This window comes from Rissa tridactyla, chromosome 1 (genome assembly GCF_028500815.1).
Source record: "Rissa tridactyla isolate bRisTri1 chromosome 1, bRisTri1.patW.cur.20221130, whole genome shotgun sequence".
Lineage (NCBI taxonomy): Eukaryota > Metazoa > Chordata > Aves > Charadriiformes > Laridae > Rissa > Rissa tridactyla.
Genome location: NC_071466.1, coordinates 92,605,279 through 92,625,207, shown reverse-complemented (window position 1 = coordinate 92,625,207; position 19,929 = coordinate 92,605,279). Strand labels below are relative to the sequence as shown.

At 38.2% G+C, this 19,929-nt stretch overlaps 1 protein-coding gene across 6 annotated transcripts in view; it reads left to right on the top strand.

Annotated features, from left to right (window-relative positions):
- TAB3 (TGF-beta activated kinase 1 (MAP3K7) binding protein 3) overlaps positions 1–18,495 on the top strand; it is a 52,632-nt gene extending 34,137 nt beyond the window's left edge. The window contains exons 3-8 of one of the 6 annotated variants that reach the window (XM_054201237.1): positions 1,563–2,697; positions 2,878–3,015; positions 6,139–6,299; positions 8,742–8,835; positions 11,064–11,147; positions 14,113–18,495. In XM_054201237.1, coding sequence (XP_054057212.1) covers positions 1,563–2,697; positions 2,878–3,015; positions 6,139–6,299; positions 8,742–8,835; positions 11,064–11,147; positions 14,113–14,255 — 1,755 coding nt within the window. In that variant the 3' untranslated portion in view covers positions 14,256–18,495. Of the gene's footprint in view, positions 1–1,562; positions 3,016–5,846; positions 5,909–6,138; positions 6,311–8,741; positions 8,836–11,063; positions 11,148–14,112 lie in introns of those variants that run through there. The other 5 variants (XM_054201229.1, XM_054201219.1, XM_054201211.1 and 2 more) reach the window with 5 other exon arrangements.
- Positions 18,496–19,929: the final 1,434 nt, after the last annotated feature.

Here is a 19,929-nt window from a genome sequence, read left to right as displayed (position 1 = left end):
TGGATATTCCCATTGACCACTGGGATCTAGAAAGGGAGATTGACCTGAAGGGGAAATAGTCAGGGAGAAGTATCCCTAGAGTGAGAGCCATACATAATAAAGTGCTGGACTCTTCTGTCATGTTCATTAGTGCATCTTCATCTGAGAGGATGCTGACTGTGTGTTCATCTGATAGTGAAATCATACAAAATTTTGGGAAAGTCATCTTCACTTTAGCATTAAGACTGACTAGGTATCAGTCCTTTAGAAAAGAAATGTAACTGTGACTTTTCAACCAACCAGATAGGCTGTTGAAAATTGTACTGCAAGGCCACAGGAGTATTAATATGTATACGAACTTTATATAGTGATAGTGTTTAAAATAGAAGTGAAACCATTATTAATGTATATTTCTTAGAATGGTAATCTTCACACACCAAAGAAGGCGGGGGTGTATGCGTGTTATATAAATATATACACAATCGTTCTGGTAGGAGGTGGTGTATGTCATAGAAGGTACTAGTCTTGGATCACAAGTAACAAAGTTAGGATGCTGAGGGCCAGATGTAGTTGAACTGGTCTTAAATTGATTTTTTTTTTCTTTAACTACTGTTTAAATTAAAAACTGAACCACATCTGGTACAGGCTGTTGGATGAGAAACTGGGGAGGAAAAACAATTAATGCACAATCTGGAATGTTTTCTAGTGATTTTACTCTTTCAGAAAAGCTATCACTCGTGTCGTTCTTTTAACAAGACTAGATTAAGCTAAAATGAGCGGAGAGGGGAAGAAGGGAAAGGAAATTCCCCATTATACATTTGATTTGATTCATAATTTACTGTCTGTATAGTTTCAACTGCTGGCACCACAGAACAAATCAAACATTTACAGGAGTTATGATGTATGAATAAACCTTTTTTTTTAGCCTTGATCCTGAAATTTTTAAAGGCAGTCGAAATTATGTCAGAATTGTAAGGTGCTTTATGGATTTGCCAGTACTTTTTCAGTGCTTATTCTGACTTCATTTTTAAGGCACTAAATTCTGTTCTACCAAGAGAAGCTGGTTTAAAATGTTGGACTTTTAAACTTTTCAGGTAAATCGAAATACTTAGGTAAACAGTAAAATAAAGGTGAAAACAGTAAACACTCCAGTAAACATTAAAACATCGTCTGCATTTTTGTTTTGATGTTCCAGAGTTTGCAATTTTGATCTAGTTTAATTTGATTTGTGGTGATGTTAGTAGTAGTTAATTGTACATACCTGTTCCTTGCAGAAAATAGCAAGAGTTGTAACCATTGCTTTCCCCAAAACTGGACTTGATTATTATTTTTTTTTTTAGTATGTCATACTGTAGCTAGTGTTACTATAACATTTTTCTAGGTTCAATATGTGCTATGTACTACTTGAATACTGTGACCTAGAAGGTATTACCTTTGTTTCAAAATTCATGTCTGTGAAATGTTATTCCTAGTTGTGTTCAAGCTAGGCTTGATTGCAGCTTCAGTTGAATGCTTGTTGCATGTTGAGCAGTGGCTTTTTCTTTTGCTATTTGACAATAATAGCTGTCCATTCTTACTCCTAGAACAACAACAACCTAGATGCCTGTTGTCGAGCCCTCGCACAGGAGAGCAACAAATACTTATATATGGAGTACCATAGTCCTGATGACACCAGAATGAATAGAAATAGCCTTTTGCACATTAATCTGGGTATTCATCCTCATACCAGCTATCATGCAGGGGATGGAGCTCAACTTAATGGTGGTCGTACACTGGTACACAGTTCAAGCGATGGACATATTGATCCACAACGCACAGCAGGTAAACAGCTGATATGCTTAGTTCAAGAACCACATTCTGCTCCCGCTGTTGTGGCAGCTTCTCCTAGTTACAATCCATTTTTCATGAATGACCAGAATAGAAATGCAGCTACTCCTCCTCCACAGCCACCTCCACAGCCATCTTCCATACAACCAGGAATGAACACGTCTGCTATGCAAGGCCCTCCTCCCACGTATATGCACATACCTCGGTACAGTACAAATCCCATTACTGTTACAGTATCACAAAACCTCCCCTCTGGACAGAGTGTACCCAGAGCTCTACAAATTCTTCCACAGATTCCAAGCAATCTTTATGGGACTCCTGGCTCTATTTATATAAGACAAACATCTCAAAGTTCTTCAGGACGACAGACTCCTCAGAATACACAGTGGCATTCATCGCCACAGGGCCCAGTTCCACATTATACTCCCCGTCCTCTACCTGTGTATCCACATCAACAGAACTATCAACCTTCTCAGTATTCTCCTAAACAACCCCAGATCCCTCAGTCAGCTTTTCGATCACCACCGCCATCCCAGTGTCCCTCTCCCTTTGGCTCGCCTCAACACCAAGTTCAACCTCCTCAGTTGGGTCATCAGAGTTCACATGTTTTCATGCCTCCTAGTCCTTCAACTGTCCCACCTCATCCATATCAGCAAGCATCCCAGACTTTTCAAAAACAGGGCGGTCACTCTGTATCGTATCTTCCTCCTTTTGCTGGACCTAGTTTATCCAAAGGTTCCATGAATAAAATAGAAATTACAGTTGAGCCACCGCAAAGGCCTGGGACTGCAATGAACAGAAGTCCTTCACCAATAAGTAATCAGCCATCTCAACGAAACCAGCACCCGCTGTATACAGCCACTACTCCTCCTTCAAGCTCTCCATCAAGAGGTATGTCAGGTCAGCCCAAACCTCCATATAGTGTTAATCCGGTATATATTACCTACACTCAACCAACTGGACCTACAGGTGCACCAACACAGTCTCCTCGGGTAATGGTATCTCAGCCAAACCCAACCATTTTTAAAATCACAGTAGGTCGAGCACCGACTGAGAATCTTTTAAATTTAGTGGACCAAGAAGAGCGTTCTGCAGCACCAGAGCCGATTCAGCCTATTTCTGTAATCCCAGGATCTGGAGGAGAAAAAGGAAGCCATAAGTATCAGAGGAGTTCTAGTTCTGGATCAGACGACTATGCTTACACTCAAGGTAAATGTTTCACCCTACAAATTGTGTTATTGTAAAATGCATTTTCAGCTTGATTTTGCTACTTGCTAAGTGAGAATTTTTGAACGTGCACAGAGAAGAATAGAAATTGCACCAAAAATCATCTAATGAGTTTGTTCTGATTTTTAAAAAAAATTGCCAAATTTCAGTCTAATACTTTTATTAGTATTAGACTTCTAATCTACTATCTTCTAATACAGAATTTCTGAGGTTCTTGCAGTTGCTATGCTTTTGATGTTAGAGGAATTTCTTAAAAGAAAACAGTACAGCTAACGAGTAAATGGTTTGTTAATATACTGTATGTCTGGTTTGTAAATTCTGTGTTGAAGAACTGAGTTATAAATTTACATGTGTATTTTATTATTTTTTGTATTTGTTCCGTACTCGGGTGCTTTATAAAACTTGAAGCACTAACATCTGGAAGGAATTTGAATCCAATTTATTTGGTTTAGATTGAAGAGTATTAAGTGAGAGGAGAGAGAGGTAGGGTTGCAGCTAAAGTTACTTCAGGTGTCAATACGAAACATATTTTTGTTTTGAAAGGTATTAAAGTAATTATTTTGGAGAACTTAATAGAGAGTTTTGAAACAGGAGGAAGAGATTGGCAGACAGATTTTAGGAAATGTGTTCTGCTGCATAGGGATAGAACATAGTCTTAATGCCACGTATAAATGAAGAATTAAGTAATTTAAAAAAAAAAAAGGTGAAATCTAACCTTTAGCTGAGAACTGCTTTTTGTCAGAGTAATCTGCTTTGTAGATTTGAAACATTTAAAACTGAGCGAATGAATCAGTCTGCAAGCATTCAAACCAATCATTTGGGATAATGACAGAATGATAACCAGCAGCAATTATTTAAAGAATGTGCTTTGTTTCTGGATTTGTGTTTGGAAAAGAGAGTCTGTTCCTCCATTGCTCCTTCTAGCCTTCCTTTCCCTTTAGAGCTGAAATAATGGTTATAACGCTGCCCTGTAGTTCTTGATTAATTATTTTGCTTTGTGTCTTTTGATCTATTCTAACTAATTAACAAAGAGCTGTTCTGTACCTCGTAGACCCTATTTGAAATGTTATTTAGACAAAACGAACACTAGTACGTCTGTAACTCCTAGGCCTTATGCTTTGTTTGGTAGAGTCCCTATTACAGTTTCATTAAAGATTGTCAGGTGAGAAAACTATAAGTAGCTTAACATAACTGTGAAAAAACTTATTCTGAAATGCCGAAATCTGGTTTTGGCTTTGTATCTTTGACTAGATTTGTGTATTTTGAAAACAAAAGCAATAAAACCAGTTAGTATATGCTTTTTGGGGCATCTGCTTTTGTGGCAATACCTACTGCAGCTGTGACTTTATTATAGCCTTTGGTATTGGTACACTCTGAACTCTTGATAGAAATAAATTGTAGAAGAATAAACATTATATTCTTTACTACCACAAAGGAGTCCTAAAGAGGAGTATATTTAACAGCTTAATATAGGGAACAAGTTTATTTAATTTTCTCTTGAATATGAACCATTGTGAAAAGTGTTACCAAAAATCTATTCTGATGCCTGTGTTTCTACTGCTTCTTTGTAGTGTGAGTCACGTTTGATGAGTTGTACTAGAGTATGATGCAAAGCTATGTAATGTAGTCATATCAGATGTTAAGTTGGAGGAGTCGCACAAAGACAAGGTTTGATAGTAATAGCGGAAAATCATACAGCCTGGTAGCTGTACCTTTGGTATGGTTTCTTTTAATTTTGTGATCTCTGAAACTACTTGGATAACTTTTGTACTTCAAAAAGTAGAGAACAGTTCAGTAATACTGGTGCCTGTATTATAAAAACATCTGATGTTATTCTTGGATAGGATTTTCAGTGTTTATTCTTTTGCCATGAATTTGTGGATCCATACAAAATCCAAAGTATAGTGCTACTTTTTTTTTGCGCAGAATACTGACATCTGATAAAAAGCACTGTCATTTTTATACTCCCGACTGGTTGGGATTTTTTTTTATCCTCCCCCAGTAAGCTGTGTCATATTGTTCCTTATTTTTCTAACTTTTTTTTTTTTAGGTAGTATGCAAATATCCTTGAGATGTTATGTGGTTTTTCTTTGCCTCTGTTAGGGTTGAAGAAAAGGGCAGATGCTGGATGGTGCTTTGTATGAAGAAGCATTTTGCAGATTCTACATTGTCTTCGTACATTTGAACAGTTTGCTGGAACAGTGTTATATGAGCAGTGTGCTTGCCTGAATACCCACAGCGAATTTCTCTTATTTTTCTCTGTACTAGTAGACTTCAGTCAGATAAAAACAGCCAGATCAGGAAGTATTAAGCATCACGCTAATTAACTTGGACAGTTTTGCATCATGATGAAATACTGAGAAGTGTCTTCCTGCAGAAACTGAATATTATTTTCTAGCTACTCAAGATTCTTTCTTTCACTGCTCTGGGAGCCTAACATAGAGTCATAAATTTCAGTACCATGACAGAAATATGACCCCCTTCTTATTTTCTGGATTGTCTCATCTGTTTTATTGAAGTTCTATAGTTTTGCCTTTCAGCACTGCGAAACTTATGGTATTGAGAATTATAGGACTCTCTGAAAAGCTAAGACTACTTAAAGTTATTATACCATAATCTGTAATAGCAGTGAAAAAAATTCAGGACGGACATTTGGCTAATGTCTTAAGGCTAGTGTGACAGCTGCTATTGAGCAGCAGATATGAAGTGTGTGTTACCTTCTGATCTTACCTCTGGTGTTTATTTTTTTTGTCAGTACAGTATTAATATAACTAGGTTGCTGTTTCATCCTGAGAAGCTGTCTCCTTGTACAGGTGCCTTTGTATTTTTGAGACGAGAAAGACCAAATGCAAAAAAAGAAGCTTTGACCAAAATGGTAATATCAACTTCAAGTTACTGTCTAAACTGTGTTTTTATTCTGGAAGAACTTTGTTCTAAATTGTAGTTCATTTGGCATGAAAGCATCTTCACACTGATATTTGGCTGCATGTTTATGATCACTTTTTTTTTCCAGAAAGGTCACTCATGAATCTTACGCATAAGTTAAGAATTTAGTTTTCCATGGGTTTGTGTATTAGTAACTATTTCTTCCATGTAAAATATTAGCCTTGCTGTTACATCAACGAGCAAGGATGGAGAGATTAGCAAAGGAACTGAAGATAGAGAAAGAAGAGCTTGAACGCCTAAAAGCCGAAGTCAATGGCATGGAGCATGATCTAATGCAGAGGCGGCTTCGAAGAGTTAGCTGTACAACTGCAATTCCAACAGTAAGCAATTTGTTAGTATTTTAAATCAAGATACGAATTTATTTTTTTGTGTGTTTTCATGAACTAAAGTATTGTACAAAACAATACTTAGGAGTATAAAATCTTGACTGGAGATTATTTTTTGTAAGTTCTTGGCTTGTTGTAAGCCAGTTCTTATAATTTAAGAAACAGGTATATGTCAGGCTTTTAGTGCTCACAGCAGAATTTCTGAATCTTGTGTACATGTGCTTTTCTGGACCACAGAACTGAATAGATAGTTATGTTCCTAACAGCCTGTAAAAGTGTATGTCCAAGTCTATTTAAAGATCCCAAGCCATATACAACTTTGTGTTCATGCAGCACGGTTTCACTTTTTTTTTTTATAAAAAGGGTATTTTTCTATGTTGAGGTATTTTGAGTAGTTGCATCTCCTAGACAATCTATTTCCTATTTAGTAGGTACAGGATATGCCAAGTAACTTCCAATGGTGGTGTTACCTCAAACAGTTGGCACCTCTCTCTCCTCTTTTCTTTGTTGGTTCTTCCTATCTGCGTGACTTCCACCTGCTGCAAGTGACTCTAGCCCAAATATCTATGTGGCTCTGATAAAAGAATTCATCAGACTGAAAAATAACTTCTGCTTTGTGCAGTTGTTAGCCAAATCAGTTTAGACTTACTCACTGTGTTGATGTAAACAATGCACACAGATGTAGGCTGGAAGGCATAGTAGGAGCTGTTAGCTGCTTAACTAGTATGGCCGCTGTATGTCTCACCCGTCTCAGGGCAGCATTTGGCAGGTACGTTCCTGGGAGGAATATAGAGGTGTTGTCTGAGTGTGCAAGGATGAGGTTAGGAAAGCCAAAGCCCGACTGGAGTTGAATCTAGCACGGGATGTCAAAGACAAAAAGAAGAGCTTCTGTTAGGACATAGGTGACAAAAGGAAGGCTAGTGAAAATGTGGGCCTATCGCTCAATGAGACCTGGTTACATAGGGCATAGAAAAGGCTGAGATACTGAATGCCTTCTTTGCCTCAGTCTTTACAGGCCTTCAGGAATCCTGAGTCCCAGGGACCCTGGGAAAAGTCTGGAGCAGGGAAGGTATACCCTTGGTGAAAGAGGGTCAGGTCAGGGAATACTTAAGCAAAGTGGGCATACATGAGTTTGTGGTCCTGCATGGGATGTCACACGAGTGCTAAGGGAGCTGGCAAAGAAGGCTAATGATATCCTGAGCTGCATTAGGAGTGTTGTCAGCAAAGGGAGAGAGATTACCCTTCCCCTTTATTCAGCACTGGTGAGGCCACACTTGGAGTATTGTGTCCAGGAGCGGGCTCCCCAGTACAAGAGAGAGACGTGGTCATACTGAAGAGTCCAGTGAAGGGCCACAAAGATGATTAAGGGACTGGAGCATTTCTCCTGTGAGGACAGGCTGAGAGAACAGCCTGGAGAAGAGAAGGCTCAGGCAGGATCTTATCAATGTATATAAATACCTGAAGGGAGGTTGTGAAGAGAACCACAGAACCAGAGACAGTGGGTGCAAACTGCAACACAGGAGGGTCCCTCTGCACATCAGGAATGACTTTTTTACTCTGTGGTTGACTGAGCACTGGCACAGGTCTCCCAGATTGGTTGTGGAGTCTTCATCCTTGGAGATATTCAAAAGCTGTTTGCCGTCTGGGCAGAGGGGTTGGATCAGATGATCTCCAGAGGTTACTTCCAACCTCAAACATTCTGTGACTTTGTGATTCTGTCTGTGATGCTGGCGTGTATCCTAGGATAGGATAGTTATTCCTATATACGTGTTAATAATCACTGCTGCTAGCATAAAGAACACTATTACAGTAACTTGGGGTTTCTTAATGATAATGCAAATATATGGACTGATATATTTGCATATATATATAAAATATATATGCAGATATATATAAAATATAAATGATTATTCTGTTAAGAGTAATTAATGGCTTGCAGCATTGAATGATTTAAATATACTGGGCTAGAAGGTTTGGCGTGTTGGAGCTCCTTGGGGTGATGCATAAATAAACTTCTGACCTTATTCGGCTATAATCAAGTAATAATTAATGTGAACTTCAGCTTGGATTCTGTTTTCTGATCATTTTGATGTAAACTCATGTAGCGAGTCATCAATTTATGCAGAATTTCATAAGGTGTATGTTTTTATAAACGAGCTCAGCTATGTCTTCTTACTGATGAATTTTAGTATTAAGTAATTTGTTCATTTTTGTTGATTTGGTTTGTTTTGCTCCTCAAATGCCAATAGAAGAATGTTTTTTGAGGGAATAAATTGGGTAGAGGGGATGGGACAGACAGTGGAATCCATGTTTTTCAGTGCCTTATCTATACTCAGTTTCTAATAAAGCCATTAACAAAGATACAGCAATGTTATTTCTATGTCAGATAAGATACTGACTTTACCACAATTACTATTTTGGGTTGTTTCTTTCTAGTCTGAGGAAATGACCAGATTGAGAAGCCTCAACAGACAGCTTCAGATAAATGTTGACTGTACACTGAAAGAAGTTGATCTCCTTCAATCTAGAGGTATAGAATTAATAATTTTTTAAAAAATGTAATTTAAATACGGGCAGGAGTGTTACAGATGACACCAGGTTAGGCAGAAGTATTGATCTGCTTGAGGGTAGGGAGGCTCTACAGAGGGATCTGGACAGGCTGGATTGATGGGCCATGGCCAGTTGTATGAGGCTCAACAAGGCCAAGTGTCGGGTCCTGACCGTGGGTCACAACAACCCCATGCAGCATTACAGAGAGTGTGGAGCATGGCTGGAGAGCTGCCTAGCAGAAAAGGACCTGGGGATGTTGGTTGACAGCTGTCTGAATATGAGCCAGCAGTTTGCCCAGGTGGCCAAGGCGGCCAGTAGCATCCTGGCTTGTATCAGAAATAGTGTAGCCAGCAGGACTTGGCGATCATCCCCCTGTACTCAGCCCTGATGAGGCCACACCTCAAATACAGTGTCCAGTTTTGGGCTCCTCACCACAAAAAAGACATTGAGGTGCTGGAGTGCATCCAAAGAAGGGTAATGAAGCTGTTGAAGGGTGTAGAGCACACATCTTATGAGTAGTGGCTGAGGGAGCTGGAGTTGTTTAGTCTGGAGAAAAGGAGGCTGAGGGGAGACTTCATCACTCTCTATAACTGCCTGAAAGGAGGTTGTAGTGAGGTTGGGATTGGTCTCTTCTCCTAAGTAACAAGTGATAGGATGAGAGGAAAAGGCCTCAAGTTGCACCGGGGAGGTTTAGATTGGATATTAGGAAAAATTTCTGAACTGAAATGGTTATCAAGCATTGGAACAGGCTGCCCAGGGAAGTGGTTGAGGCGCCATCCCTGGAGGTATTTAAAAGCCGTGTAGATGTGGTGCTTAGGGACATGGTTTAGTGGTGGTTTTGGCAGTGTGGGTTAATGGCTGGACTTGATGATCTTCAAGGTCTTTTCCAACCTAAATGATTCTATGATTCTAATATAGTATGTGATTAAATATGAATACTTGGACTCTTTAAAGTTCAGTTTTGATATCAATATCAGCTTTCCTCTAAAAGGTGTCTTTTTCATTTGCAACCTGATAAACTTGACTTGCTAATCTTTCTGTTGGCCAAGTTATATTACATTAGCAAGAAAGCGGTGACTAAAAAGTGACTTTGTCAAGAGCAAATTTTAAAAAAACCAACTCCTTACTGAAGCTTCTTTACTTAAAAATTTAACTTTTTGCTAACAAAGGCTCTGACAAAGTAGTACAAAATAGAACTACAGGTTGCAATCAAGAAGTTGGCAAACAGAAATCTACTTAGGTCTTTAAAAATCCTCTTTCTGCAACAGAAACTTGACATAGAATCATGGAATTGCCTAGGTTGGAAGGGACGTTTCAGATCATCTATTCCAACCATCAACCTAACTCTGACAAAAAACATCACTAAACTATATCTCTTAAGCACTGTGTCTGCCCGTCTTTGAAATACCTCCAGGGATGATGCCTCAACCACTCTCCTGGACAGCCTATTCCAAAGCTTAATAACCCTTTCAGTGTAAATTTTTTTCCGAATATCCAGTCTAAACCTCCCCTGGCACAACTGGAGGCCGTTTCCTCTTGACCTATCAACTGTTACTTGGGAGAAGAGACCCACGCCCACCTCTCTACAGCCTTCTTTCAGGTAGTTGTAGAGAGCGATAAAGTCTCCCCTCAGCCTCCTTTTCTCCAGGCTAAACAACCCCAGCTCCCTCAGCTGCTCCTCATAAGACTTATTCTTCAGCCCCTACACCAGCTTCGTTGCCCTTCTCTGGACCCGCTCCAGCACCTCAATGTCCTTTTTGTGGTGAGAGGCCCAAAACTCAACACAGTACTTGAGGTGGGGCCTCACCAGTGCCAAGTACAGGGGGACGATCACTTCCCTAGTCCTACTCGCCACACTGTTCCTGATACAGGCCAGGATGCTGTACAGTCAAATAGATTAGAATATGCATAGTCCTCCTTCTTTACCAAGAACGTGTCCTTCAGAAAGATTTATGTTTTCACATATTTTTAAAGCAATACAGAACATTGAGCTAGAGTTGATTCTGCAATACGGGATTAGCCTGCTAAATATTACTAGAATCGTCACAAAACTGAAAGTACATGACAAAAGTCTACTCGGGAAAAAGCTAATCTATGACATCATAATAAAAAGGTGTATAAAATCTGAAGCCTCTAGATGTTCATATCACTGGCATAAGCATGTAAATAACCTTGGAGTTACGCTTTCTTACTTCTCTCTTCTGACAGGGAACTTTGATCCGAAAGCCACGTGTAACTTCTATGATAACATAGAGCCTGGTCCTGTTGTGCCACCAAAGCCATATAAAAAGGGTAGGTCAACAAAGAAGCATCAAATTACCTAGTCTGCATTGAGAAAGCTGCTTTTTTTTCTTTCCCTTCTTTTTCTAGAAATGCTTTTATGTAAGTGCAGTAATCCTGGCTACAACTTGTTTTCCTCAGGCAGGTTGTTGCAAATGAATGTTCTGTTAATACGTTGTTTGTAAATACTGTTGTTCACTATTAGAAGAAGAATTGAAAGCGTACAAACCTCTATGCGTTAACTTGAGCTTCCTAATCGCGGGGTTTTTTTTAAATACTTCTAGGTTAAAAGCTCTGTCAGGTTTGTTTGGCTGTCTTGTAATACGTGTTGTTAGGATTTTATAGTTTAGTTAGCATCTTTTATGCAAGTTTAATTGGTCACAGCAACTCTTTAAAATTTGCATTTATATTTTAATTATATTTTAACTTGACTTGTCACGCTTTACCTATTTGTCGTGCAGAGTATGAATTTCACAGTAGCCCTGAAGTTTTAGCACAGCAAGAGCTTCAGACATTTTAAGGACCAAGACAGAACGTTTTTCCTCACATTGGTCTAAAGAGATAACAGTGTCCAGTTGTAGGAGTTTATGACTGATTTCTAAAACTTTCTGTGCTAATTGTATAGTATCTAGGATTCATATCCAGCTGAGAACACTCCAGTTTTACCTAAGCACAGAAGCTTAAACCATTTAGTCTCAGTTTTTGCCCAGTGAAGATTCAGACAGTACATCCCGGAGTGACTCAGCTCACCGTTAGCAGACACCTAGTGGCCGTGTAGCTCAGTAGCTCTCTAAACTCCGCTACTTTTAGTGGTGATTTTGTAGCAGAATCCTACCTTTTATCTGAGGTATTTTTGGACTTTTTTTTTTTTTCCTTCTACTTCCTGAAATCTGTTAAAAGAATGGTTTCAAATGTTACCTTTCTGCTGAAATAGCCCGTCTGGGATCCTGTGCTGTGATATAGAGAAAACAGTGATCTCTTTCTCTGAAAATGTGTGATAAGATTTATAATTTCTTGTCTCCTCTTGCTGTAACTAACATGTACTAAAATTGCTAGTGGAAAAGAAGTCACTTATGAATTGGTAATCACAGTCTGCTTGAAAATCCAGTTTCTGTAAATAAATTCTACTTGCTGATAAGCACTTCACAAAGGTTTTTGCACTTGTACAAAGTGGTTTTTTTTTAATATGAATTTTGAATTCATATAAGGACACTTTCCCCCCTCTTTTGAAACAAGTATTTTACCCTTCAATATAATAAAATGCTTAGTATGTAGAAATTTAAAAGAAAGACAAGGCCCAGAACTACTGCTTGTGGATAAAAAAAAAAAATGCAAAAATACTGGGATGTGTTCCAGGAAAGACAGCAGCAGCGAGTGAGCGATGGCATGAAGGCAGCTGCCTGGATTCATGTTAAATTACAGTGGTCATATGGTTGATTTCAGGCACTACTATTTTGTGATGCTCAAATAGATTCTCTTAATGACACTAGCTGATTTGATTTATTATTGCAAAGCAAAATAACATGCAAAACTTGCATGAGAGAAGTGATTTTACTTGGCAGTTGGAAAGATAGTGTCTGGTAAGGATTTGTACAGCTTTTATAACTAGCTTCCTAGTTTTGTCTGTCAACTTATTAGAGATCAGTTTTAGGGCTGGTGTACTGTAATCTGACCTTGGCATTTAACACAGAATCATCAAAATATTATTTTTTTTTTTTCTTAAATTCCATTTCCTTAATATTCAGCTGTTGGAAGGCGTGGGCAGACAGACAGATATGGGCAGATAAGGGTCTGGGCTGTACTGCCATCTGGCTAGTCAACATGAATGCAGTCTACTGCCCACACTACTTATTTTTGCTTAGGAGGAATTTGTTGAGGCCAAGCACTGTTAATGTGACTACACAACTTCTGGACTGAAGAGGGTTTACATCTAAGCAAGGAGGTTATTTTTATTTTCTTGAAGTATGTCTCTGAAGACAAACCTAAGTACTATTTGCACTAACTTTGTCATCAGACATCTGCTAGATTTCTTAACAGATGACAGCAATGTGTGCGCTTTGAATTATAAATTGCAGTCCTTTTTTACAACGTAAATTCTCTTACAATTAAGCTTTTCTACAGATGTTCGTTTAGCAGATGGGTATCTTAACCTTACCTTCTAGGTATGTGTGCTAATGTTGTTTTGAATATTAACATTTTGTAAAATGTTGTTTCCGCATCCTAGGAGTATTGTCATTTCTAGTATATTATATAACCCGTGGTCTTGAAGTGGTGGTAGGAGGCATCGGAAAACCGAGTCTCTGTGTGGGTTAGTACCTAACGTATGATTTGCATACATACTCATTTTATGAATGAAAACATACTTAGGTGCTGCTTCACATACACACATCCCTGCTGCAAAGCCATGAGGAAGAAAAACAATCATCTTGTTTTGAAACAGGCCTACCATTTTATTTTTATATTGTATTTTCGTCAGCCTGGATAAATGCTAGAAAAAGATGCAGAAAATATATCATCTGTCAGACTGTTTGAATGAACGAAGTTAGAAGTAGTCTTTCACTTCAGGTAAAGTAGGGTTATTGGAATTTAGAATTTGGTAATAGTGTACTGTACGCAAATCTATGAAGTCATTCCTTAGCAGGATGGTGTTGCGGTGCCAGTAACAAACTTCTAGTACGTTTTCAGCTATTAAACCTATAGCAGTATTAGTGACTTAAAGCAGTGACTGCACTTTTTGTTTTTAAGGTACTATGGTTAAGTGACTCTTTACAGAAGTGAAATACTTTTAAGTATTCACATTTCACAAACTGTATTAGAAGTGCTTTAGCAAAAGACCCTTAATGTTACCTAAGTGGAAAGGTTTACATGTTCATTTGAAGATAGAATGTCTAATGAGGTGACAAACCAGTAGTATGATCTTGCCTATCATCCTTCTCTTCTGAAATAAGAAAAAATGTTTTCCTTTGGCTTTTTTTAGAGCATCAAAACAGCTCCAAACAGACTCCACGGACTCAGCCAAGAGATGAAGACTTTGAAGGGGCTCCATGGAATTGTGATAGCTGCACCTTTCTAAATCACCCAGCACTGAATCGCTGTGAGCAGTGTGAAATGCCACGATAAACCTGAAAATCAGGAAGGGGCTGCATTGGGTTGAAAACAGGCTCTCAAGCCGTCAGCTGTAGGAGAAGGAAACATGGGGAACCTTTCAGTCCATCTGCCCGGCCTTTGCCAGTCAACAGTCTTCATATTGCAAGGGGTGGGAGTAAAGTGTTAAGATGTTTCTGCTTGTGCTACACTGAAAATAAATAAAGGGTGAAGTTCTTTCTTATCCCATTGCTGTGAGCAAAGCAGAAAATGAAACCTGAAAATGTAAAAGGATTAATTTTGGGAAGAATGTATACAGGAAAGCAAATAACTACTGGTGTTTAGTCCTGTGGTTATAGTTACTGCTTAGTGGCTCTGAAAAAAAACAAACCACAAACTGTTGTTGGTTTTTTTTTTGTTTTTTTTTTTTTTTAAAAATTATAGGACTCTTAGTAATGGTGTGAAATGTTACACTTAACCAGAAAAACTGAAGAGCCAGAGCTGACTTAACCTGGCCGCAGCTAGCTGGAAAACAAAGGCTCCCTGTGCTTCTAGATTGTAAGCTACTGAAAAAGAAGACAGGTAAATGCAAGGATAAAATTTGCAACGTATAAAAAAACAAGGAGAAGGGTATTTGTAATTGCTGCTTTTTTTCAGGGTAACTTATGTCCACAAAACTTGCTGTTTGAAATAGTAACCTAAGGTGACTAAATGAGATACTGTATGAGTGTTACAGAGAGTTTAATCAGAGGTAGTTTTTTACAATCCTTTTTGCTTGTACAGTGCTCACCTGGCTGTGTCAACACTGGTAATAAACTAAGAATGAATTCTACCGTATTATGGATGAAAATACTGCTGCATGCTTTCATTAGGCCGTCGTGTTTCAAAGCTAAAAGTATGCTTTTATATACAACGATCTTCTAAGCCTGTGCTCTGCAGCAGGACAGTGACATATGCCAAACACAGACTACTCCAAATTCTGTTTGGAAGGCTTGAGCTCAGCCATGGTTCCGTATGAGAAGAGTTTGTACCCAGTTCCTTAGGCCTTTTCAGCTTCCAATTTGTGAAGAATTCATGATGTTTACAGCACAGAAGGTACTTTGTGCCCCAGTTCAAAGTTAGCTGAAAAATAATTAATCAATTAGCTCTTCAGTAAAGGTTTATTTGCACACTGTTAATAAACCAGCCTGTATAAAACCGCAGATGCCAGATCCTGAAAAACTATACACTGTATTCTTTTTATTTTGGTCAGGAAATATTTGCTGTAGGTTGAAGAACACAAGACTTGCAACTGAAAATCATACTGGTACTTTTAGGCATATGATATTCTGTATTATAAAGGTGATGTTCCATTTGTTTGAATGCTTCAGGTTGCTGTAATAAAGCACTCAATACTTGTGAAATCAAATTTGGGTTTGGGCAGCTGAATGATTATGTTACACAACTGTGCAACTGAGTAGGGTGTTCTTGTGTACTGGTCAGAAGCTGGTACAGTGCATTTGAGTTTTTACGTTATAACTTTGTCAAGATTCAGAGACGCAACCAAGCACGTCAGCTGAGTTACGGTAATTGACTTTGCAACTGTGAGGCAAAATGTGCTAGCTAAACCTTACCAGAAGAGATCTAAACTACTTCATTTTATATTGTTCTAAGCTCCTGGCAGCCACATCCATATGGTCAATTACCACAACTCACTTGATGTGTGATAACACGTTAAGCTGTGGTAGAACAATCATGTGTCTGAATCCTTATTTAAAATCAAGCAACGTTTATAAGGGGTGGGTGGAAGAAAACTCATCTTGACTGCATTGCGCAATCTGCTGTCTTCTCTCCCTGCAGTTTTGTAAAGATAACAGTAAAAAACCAAACTGTGATCTTAGATGAGGAACCAAATTTTATCTGGCATTTTTCAATATGTTCTTGCACTAATTAAATCTTCAGCATAATTTTAAATAAGCTAAGAGATCTCCAGCAATCAGTGTGCACCACTGATGAGCAAAACAAAGTCAAAGGCATCAGAGATAGCCCTCCTTGCCTCCACTATGTGGGGAGCTCATCACACGTGGAAAGGGGTAAAAAAATTAGTCAGATGAAGTTAGAAGGCAAATATTAATGTTGTTCATGTAAGTGGACAGTCTGACAAAACTGAGACAACTAGAAAACAGATGAGCAGAAGCATTATACCTAGGATAAGCAGTACCATTGCTGTTATCAGCTGTATAATGAATTACTCAAAACAATACCAGTAACTTCATGACTTTTCTATCATGATGCCTTTGCCTTTGTATTATTTCAAATTTCTGTTCATTTGTACTTCTGTTGAAGTTCTAGAAGGATTTGTTTTTGCTGGAATTACAAAATGATAGCAACTGAAATGACAGTCAGCAAATGAGAGTAGGTGTGTCATGCATCAATACAGTTGTGCCATTTTCACGCAGAATAGATGCTACTTTTGAAGGGGGGGGAGGAAAATGCGTGCAGTCCAATAATTCCCTAAACTGTAATAACCATAAGTGGAGACTTGCTAATCTTAGTCATAGCTTTACCAGAGGAAGAGAAGGAAGGCTGTCATGACTACAAGATCCTTTTTGGAAGACTGAGTGCCATTAAATTGCAAATTAATTCCTTCGTACCAATAATTTTACTCCAGTTTTTCAATTACTCTCGTTCGTTGATTGTACAAAAAACCCCTTCTCTTGTATTCTTTTACTTGTAAATGCCCTCAAACATTTATAGTAAAGACTTTAAATGGTGCTTGAATATTTTTAGTTTGTTAGAATGTAAATTGTATTTTGAATATTGGAAGATCCGTTTTCCTTCTGAAAGCAGGTGATGCCGTTCACCCCCCAACTGAATCGTAGATTATGCCAAAAAGATTGGTTTATGTAATATTTATTGAATGCACATAAAACCCTAATGTCAGCTGGCATACAAAATGCACTGTATTGTATAAAACGTGTGTGTGTGTGAATGGTGGGATGCTAATGCCATTGTGTTGAGTTAATGCACTACTTGTGTTTTCTTTTTTTTCCTTAATGACTGAGCTTTCCCTCAACCATGCTACTAGGGTGGTAGAGTTTGTAACTGACTTGGACGTTCAGATATTCAAAATGACTTCACTGTTCATTGAAATTTTATAAGGCTTATTTTATATTTACTGTGCTATTAAGATGAATTCCCTTTAATTATAGAATACTACTGTAGTTTATTTAGAGTGGGGCTTGTGGAAAATGATTCAGAACATGGTAAACCAAAAGAAATGCTGAACTTTGGATCTACTTTTAATTTCATGTAATTATTAGTCTTGTTTGGGTGAAGAGGAAAGGGGTGGGAAGTCAAGCAAAAGGAAGTACTTTGTAAAACGTAGTCTTAGATCAGATTGAATTGTGTATCTGTGTGTCTGTGGTATGTGTGTGTTTCCCTTGAAAAATGGGAGGTGTGGTGAAAAGGTGTAATAATTCTTAAAAGAGCTGGTCTCAGTACTTTCTGATTATGATATACTACTAAATCACATTTTTTAAAAAAAAAACTTTTCTTTCAGTTACTTTATCTGTCCCAGTTATACATCTCTCATTTCAATTTCTAAACACTTTTACATTTAATATTGATTGTAAACCCCCTTGAAGCTGAAATAAAAATACTTGAGTTGAAATGGGGACAAAACAAAATAAACCCAATAAAGAATGTTTTAAAAAAGAATGTGAGAATATTAAATACGTTAAAAAAAACCAAGCTTGTCATCAGGGTGATAGTTTTTGTTTTAAAATTCAGTGGTATACCCTAGAATGTGAATATGACTATTCTGAGGAGAAGTGGACAGTTGGACATAAACAATTCATCAGCTTGTTTGGTCCCACAGAATTTACGTGCTCTGTAGTACAGTGACTCTTAAATCCCGTAAAGAAAGAAGACGTGCACAGATATCACATCTCATAGTCAGTACTGTCTCTATGTGCTGCTGCATTTGTTTCGTTTCAAAACGTCAATATTATATGAAGCTAGCCATGACTGAATTTCACCAGATTTCTTCAGTTTGGGGCTTTCATTGCTGTTTATGTCCATAAATATCAATGCGAATATTTTTCTTGGTTTTGAATAAGCGGAAATCAATGGAGTTAATGCAATATTATAACCCTGGATTTTCAGTACCTTTGGAACCGATTTTAAAAAAACTGTGTTCTTGAAACTTATTTATTTATGGTGGCACCAGTGTATCTAATCCATATTTCCTGCTGTGTGAAACCCTGTTAAATTTTTTCATTAAAAAAAAAAAGAAGACACGATCTTGTTTAATCCTGTATATATGGTGTCTACATTCTAGATTTGTGTATGCTGTGAATGAACTTATTACTAAGAGATGAAATTGTATAAAAGCATTCTGAGGCTATGCATGCATGGTACCTCCAGAAAGTGCATACTCCGAGGTGCAGATTCCTGCAAAAATAAATTAATAAAACTAAGCAAACATCACATCCTGCATTTGTTCTTGTATGTAGTAGGAAACATTTGGAAAATACAGCCTTTTTTGCTTTCATAGACCGATTGTTTCTGGTCTTCCACTAGAACCCATAGCTATAGCAAATTTGTTTCAGGGCTTTTGGGGTTTTCTTTGTGGTGACCAGTATGATTCTTGTGAGGCGATTGCTGAATGTTGAACAGGGGTCCAAATCCTGTTCCTGTGAACGTGGACAGCTTGTAGAAGCAGGAGTCCCATTTAGGCCATGGATATTCTGTGGAGCTGGTGTGGAAACGGGACATGGGATGTTCAGCGTGTGAAGTTCAGCTCATCCCTTTTATTTTGGAATGGAAAGCTGTTGCTAAAGGAGTGGCTTCACCTCCGCTAGCAGGTCATCACCTTCATCACCTCTTGTTTGGAGCCTTGATCGAAGGCATTCCTGCTTATCCTCAACAGGATTGAGCATCTGCATGAGAAAAGCCCATCTTCTCTGTAACCTGTTGTGGAAAGGCACAGCTCTGGGAGAGGACGGGGAATTTGAACTGCATAAATCAGTATGCAGGCGATTTATTAGTATGTTTTCTTAATTATCTTGGTTGTATCAGCTCACCATAATCTAAAACTTGAAAGCTCTGGAGCTCTGCTGCAGCTGTATTTTGCTCCCATGCAATTTCAGTCATTAGACATGTTCTGGTCTAACAAACCTACTGTGACTTTGGTTTTGAGCGTTTGTCAGCAGATGCATAAAATAATCTAGTTTTGCATTCATTTTGCTAAACGGGATTTTAAAAAAATTCAGGATAGATTTTTATTTTAATCAAGCATTCAATTCTTTCACTTTAGAAATCATTGTAATTGAAATATTTAGTTTCAAAGCTTTTAAAAAAAGTTAAAAAATGTCAAGGTACTTGTAAAATACATCATGCTAATGGTGAGCACACAAAGCCAAAAGACACCAGATCTAACAACTGCCAGCGGCCACTATTTTCTTCCTGTTTCCCTGAAGTCCTGAGGAGGAGAATCTGCTTGAAATAATTGCATAAAAATAGTTGATTTATTCACTGCTTGGTTTTGACAGTATTACGCCACCTCTTAAACCGGCGGTGCTTAGAGAGATGCTTTGTCTTGTGATCTGGTAAGTATCCCAGGAACTAAGTGCTGCTGCTTCTAATCCTTCAAGATGATCCATAGTGCTGGGTAAGTAGGTACTGCATTGTCGTTAACGGCACCCTCTCGGGTTGTAAACACGCTTTC